This window comes from Cydia fagiglandana, chromosome 1, assembly GCF_963556715.1.
Source record: "Cydia fagiglandana chromosome 1, ilCydFagi1.1, whole genome shotgun sequence".
NCBI classification, from domain to species: Eukaryota; Metazoa; Arthropoda; class Insecta; order Lepidoptera; family Tortricidae; genus Cydia; species Cydia fagiglandana.
In genome coordinates this window covers 3,369,500-3,375,550 of record NC_085932.1, presented here as the reverse complement: position 1 = coordinate 3,375,550, position 6,051 = coordinate 3,369,500, and the positions used below count along the sequence as shown (strand labels likewise).

Below are 6,051 nucleotides of genomic sequence, written 5' to 3'. Positions count from 1 at the left end.
TTTTTGGTATTAAATTTTACTAAATCTGGTGATCAGTTAAATAGCAGCCATTTTAAAATAATTGAAGAAATATATTTTTGCCGCATTTTTATTACATAATTAAATATTACATTTTTAAATAAATGAGTATGCTTAGCTTCCAAAAACGTCTATAAACATTTTATGTGACAGCTACTCCGTATAAAAATTAACCGTCATAGGGACCATCATTCGACGCAAGAGGTATATGGAGTCTTGTAAAATTTTATGAATAAATGCTTCCTCAAGACTTCGCGCAGTGCCACGGCGAGTGGTACATTACTACGAATTGTTTTGAAGCAAGAGGTCCGATCGCGGCAACACACTCCCACGTATGACCACTCGAGCAAGCGTAATTCATCGATAAGCAATATCGACTTTAGCCGCATCCTTGTTGACAGCTCGATTTATTACCCTATCGGAACGATCGTTTGGCGTCTATTATACCAATGTCGTGCCGTCTCAAAACCCTCCTCGAGTAACGTACCTGCGTCTTGAGCGCCTCAGTCTTAGCAGAAACTCGCGAGCGCCGCTGATTAGCGTTGTTCGCGTTATTCGTTACTGTGGGTCTGCGGTCTGTCCATCCGCTTGCTAGTTCTGGCCCTGAAGAAACATCTTATTAATACACGATAACCAGCTGTAATTACAAATGTTATATTTTAAAGGATACACCTACAAGGATACAATTTAAAACTTTGATGAATCAAACAGGTGTTACCAGAAATAATAAACCACGTTAGCATAGAAGCCAGAAAGCACACATAATTTAAAAGAGTTCTTATGTTTGAAAAATCCTTTCGCAAACGGTCCGCAAAATTGATCCCTAACACTTTAAAATAAAGATCAAAATCATGGTGGTAATATAAGGCACCTCTGCCGTATAAAGGCTTTAAAAACTTACCTAAAAATGTTTCAGCAGTGAAAGAATGTTTGGTCCCTCGGTTGGATTCAAATATGAACCCGGGTAGATCTTCCCTTAGCAATGTGGTTTGCTGTTGACCATCTGTGTTGTGTATTTGAAGCTCCTTTTCCCTAGAGTAAATTGTGGTAAATAATACTAAATCACAAGTATTGTCAAGCAATTCACATATTAACCCCCTAATTCAAAAAAAATTACAAGCCTCAATAAGTTAACCCTTTATCATAAGGGTGTCAGGAATTATGCAAAATTGAACCCTATCACTTTGAAATAAAGTTCAAAATGTGGTAGGAAATATATTCCCTCTGCCTTATAGAGGCTTAATTTATGTTTTATCCTTTTCTTACTAATAAGTAATACATTAGTGAAAATAACAGATTAAGACAAACGACTAATAGCTAATTAAGACTCGTAGCGCGTTTATGAATAACGCCATAAATTATTACAACATACGAGGGGTGATTGGAAAGTTCACGGCCTAAGTATGAAATCAAATCCAAAGATTTTATTTAATATTTTTATTTATCTACGTGGTCCCCGTCGAGCTCTTTGCACTTGTTCCATCTGGATTCCAAAGCCATTATACCACTTTTGAAGAAACTTTCCTCCAGGCCTTCAAAATAGGTGTCCACTTCTGCTTGGACCTCGTCGTTGGTAAAAAATTTCTTACCGCCCATGTGTTTTTTTAAATTTGGAAATAGATGGAAGTCCGATGGTGCCAAATCAGGCGAATAGGGCGGGTGGGGCAATAATTCAAACCCACAGTTGTGAATTTCTGCTATCGATTTTATTGACGTGTGCACACGTGCATTGTCCTGGTGAAAGAGAACTTTTTTTGTCAACAATCCAGGTCTTTTTACTTTCGGATCTTCTCGTAATCGGCGTAAAAGGTCGCAATAGTAGTCCGAGTTTATAGTGGTACCTTTCTGGAGATAGTCAACCATTATTACTCCCTTTGCGTCCCAGAAGACTGATGCCATGACTTTATTCGCCGACAAAATGGCCTTTGCCTTTTTGGGTGGCGGAGATCCAGCACGAACCCACTGCTTTGATTGCTGTTTAGTCTCGGGCGTGTAGTGATGGACCCATGTCTCATCCATAGTAACATATCTGTCCAAAAAGTCTTGAGGGTCAGCTTCAAACAAGTCGAGACAATCGCGTGAAATTGTTAGACGAGTGATTTTTTGTTCCACTGAAAGGAGCTTCGGAACCCATCTCGCCGACACCTTTGAAAAACCTAATTCGTTGACTATAATGTTTTGGGTTCTTTCATATGAGATGCCTACGATGTCAGCTATTTCCCTTACTTTTAATCGTCGGTCTTGCATTATCATCTCGCATATAATTGCCACATTATGTGGATTGGTCGCAGTGGTTGGTCTCCCGGGGCGAGGGTCATCTGCGATATTGACTCGTCCCCGCTTGAATTCAGCTGCCCACTTTTTTACTGTCGTATATGATGGACAGGATTGCCCCAATGTACACTGCATATCTTCAAAAATTTGTTTTGGAGTCAATCCTTTTTTATGAAGATATTTAATTACAGCACGTTGCTCCAAATTGTCCATTATGAAAAATCTGTTGACTCTTATTTTTAAATCAGACGTATAATTTATTTTTACAATGTCTTACAATTGAAATTTCGCGGGATGACAACTGAATAATGACAGTTAAAAATGGCGGCAGAAAAAAATTTAAAAGTTTTTTTTTAATGGTCAGGCCGCGAACTTTTCTATCAGCCCTCGTAATTACATATTTTACTGGATTTTCACCTGTCTTATACTATAACCCTCAAGGCCCTAGTCATACCACATGAAATTTAAATACCCTCTCATGTTTGTAATGCACTGGGGAATACCTAAAATCTAACTCATCTCCCTCTTTATCTTTATCAGTTTCTAAGTAATTGTACATATGTGGTCGTTAAATCGCCACTACCTTTATAGGGGATACTATACTATACTTTATACTTACTTACTTGGTTGGCGCGGTGACCCAAAATGAGTCTTGGCCTCCAACAAATATGCTATACTTTATAATACTTACTTTTTGCAGGACAGAGACCAGTTCCCAAGTATCAGTTTGGTGTGTGAGGGCTTGGACAATATCGGCTGTGGTACAGAGTTTTTCACGGATGCTCTGGCTCTTTGGAGTTTGTCTATGAACTCGCCGCGGTTCTCTGTTAACAACATTTTAAAGTTAAAAAAGTAAATATGTAATGGTACGTTATTTAACTATTTGTTTACTGTATGTGCTGTATTATTTTTGTCTTTTTCTTCTTGTTTGTTACCTTCCGTGATTCTTCTCACCTTGATGTTCTCATCAGAAGATCAGCGCTGGAAGCAACCAGCAACATGCTAAGATGGGGCCATTTCGTGGCACTTTAATCTTATTTTGTGTTGTCTTTTTTATTATGTATTGTCTCGATTGTTTGTGCTTACTAATAAATACTATTCTATTCTATTCTCACCTTAGTCAGAGTAGACTACCTACTGTCATGATCACATATGTGACGTTATCTATGAAAAGGGACCTTACTTGCTTCGATATAAATACAACGCCGCGCGACACCGTGCGGCGTAAGCGCCATCGATAATCGATACAGGGACCTTCCCTTTTCATAGATAATGCCCCATATTTCGTAGAGTTTATTGCCGACAGGGCGAAGCCGGGGTACCCTGGCCATTAACATACCCGTGTTATCGGTCTGGTGCTCCGGGCTGCCGCTGGAGTACATGGTGGCCAGCTTGCCGTCCAGCAGGAAGCGGAACCAGCCGTTGGAGCCGGTGCTGAGCTCGAGCGCGGCCGCGTCGCTCCACACGTACAGCGCGTCGCGCCCGCGGCACAGGGACCACTCGCCCCACGAATACGCTACGTTGCTGCATAGGCTCGTCGCGTCTTCTGTTCCACCTGGATAACGATGTTTGTATTTTAGAATCCGTCATGTCTATAATGCATAGAGGTACAATAATATAGAGATGACACGGGGGGAGGGGCCAAGGCCAAACGACCGAACGAGATGCACTTATGGAAATTTCAGTAGCAGTAGCAGAGAAAGCGGTATTATTACTTGTCCTTGTCACAGTCTCACTTTTTGTTTGTTCCCCACCAAAAAATTTGTATGGTTTATGGTGGGCAACAAATAACCCGACCGAATTACGTAAATTGTTTTTGGTATGTTGTCAGGAATGTTAAAACGTGTTTTTAATATTGTCGCTTTGCGTATGTTTTGTCCCTCACAGAGGCACGCGTATAGCTAATCCATGTAATACTAGGTATGCTATAATGGGGCAACACCAGCGTAAACGTAAAACTTTATTTAACCCTTTAAACGCCACGCCTATAGTTTGCAGCGCGTCAACGTAAAACTTGTCAGAATGCACGAAGGTTGATATTGAGCTATAGCCGCGCGCGTCGGTGGATCTTTGGCGGTCAAGAGGTTAACAAATTCGACCTGTTGCTATTACACATTAAAAAAAATATATATATCCCAGATAATAAACGTACAGTACGAGTGCCCTAATTTATTACAAAATTGACACAACTGCCATTTTAGTAGAAAATTGACACAAAAACAGGATAAGTCAGTTTAACATCTGTATGTAATGAACATGATTGCAATAAATAAATGAAATGAAATGAAATGAAATGAAGTGGGCAATAAACTAACCGACTCAACCGACCAAAAATCCATCAAACACAGCTTTAAAATAGCAGAAACTGGACAAATATAAAATAGAATGTATTGCATCCTTCATTAAATAGCAAATGAAATTAAAAGCAGAGACAGACAACAGGCGGTCTTACCTTTAAAGAGACATTAACATTACCAGCATATATTTATCGGATATCTTGACCAAATTGTATTTCTATAAGCCGCATTTCTATAACCTCGTGCGGCCCACCATACTAAATTATAGCCAAGGAAATTAGAATCTTGTTGTATTTTCAATTGGGTTCATTTTTATTTGTTCGAAAATTTTACGAAACAAATGAAATGCTACCTACTTTCTTTTTGATTAAGGTTGACAATCCATCGAAACTGAGTGTACATCCTAATGTACATTGGGCGGCACGAGGATGAGGTGACATTATGTTGGTAGTTGCTAGCATATAGTTATCAGAGCGTGGAATGAGTAACTGTGATGGAGCGTGTTTCTAAATTTTACATCATTTAGGGAAAAGGATCCAAGTTGATCCAACCCGCACAAATCTGTCAATAAAATATGCACATCTCTAAAAATCACATGTTTAAATTATATTTTTTTGAGAATGGATCCTTTTCGCTAAAGTACGTCCAATTTTATTATTGGTATGAAATTGTTAAGCGTTTTGTCTCTATATTCGTTTGGAAGTTACCTTCTGTATCTGTGTAACTTATTTCAGTATCCTCTAAACAAGAAAAAGAAATGAAAGAAATTAAGTTATGATTTGGTTGTAAGATAAGAAAAGAAGTAACTTATACAAAATATAGGGTTTGGTCTTCGGTTGGTGACGTACGCTGTGCACAATGTCAGAACATCACGTTCTATAGAAATGTAACAATCTCCAATACAATGTTACGCCGTGCTCAGCGCACAGTATAAACCAGAGACCCAGGCCTAACATGAAAGCTCATAACAGCGACTACTTCTCAGGCTCATACATCTCGTAATGCGTATCGCTGTAGAAGAGTTTAAATTAAATAACAACCATGAACATAATCTCATATAACGGTATTCGCTACGAGTCGTACGACTGATCAAGAAATGGGTATACTTGTTTGTTACCGACGTGTTAGAAACAAGTTACGATAAAGCTGCATATTCACTGCAGTGAGCTCGCCTTTATGAAATAAAACAACCGGAACCACTAGAAACAATGAATACAATATACCTGCTACACTAGTCGAGTTAGCATCACTCGCCGCCGGTTCGGCCGCCAAAGCCTCGACCTTGCTGAAGACCCCCAGCCTCGCGAACTGCTCAAGGTAGATGTCTGAGGCCTTCACCATCACCTCTTCCGCGATGCCAAGCACGATGATGTGACCGTCGTCGTCATCCTATAAGAGATTAGATATTTAGACCTGGGTCTCTGGTTGACGCGTCAGCGTGACATTGTACGGGAAGGAAGCT

General features: G+C 39.7%; 1 protein-coding gene across 1 annotated transcript in view; it reads right to left on the bottom strand.

Moving 5' to 3' along the window:
- LOC134678753 (E3 ubiquitin-protein ligase Ufd4) overlaps positions 1-6,051 on the bottom strand; it is a 60,955-nt gene that overhangs the window by 34,448 nt on the left and 20,456 nt on the right. Inside the window, exons 15-19 of the mRNA XM_063537483.1 lie at positions 5,813-5,978; positions 3,632-3,847; positions 2,984-3,116; positions 920-1,050; positions 506-621 (exon numbers count right to left, since the gene is read on the bottom strand). Coding sequence (XP_063393553.1) covers positions 506-621; positions 920-1,050; positions 2,984-3,116; positions 3,632-3,847; positions 5,813-5,978 — 762 coding nt within the window. The remainder of the gene's footprint in view (positions 1-505; positions 622-919; positions 1,051-2,983; positions 3,117-3,631; positions 3,848-5,812; positions 5,979-6,051) is intronic.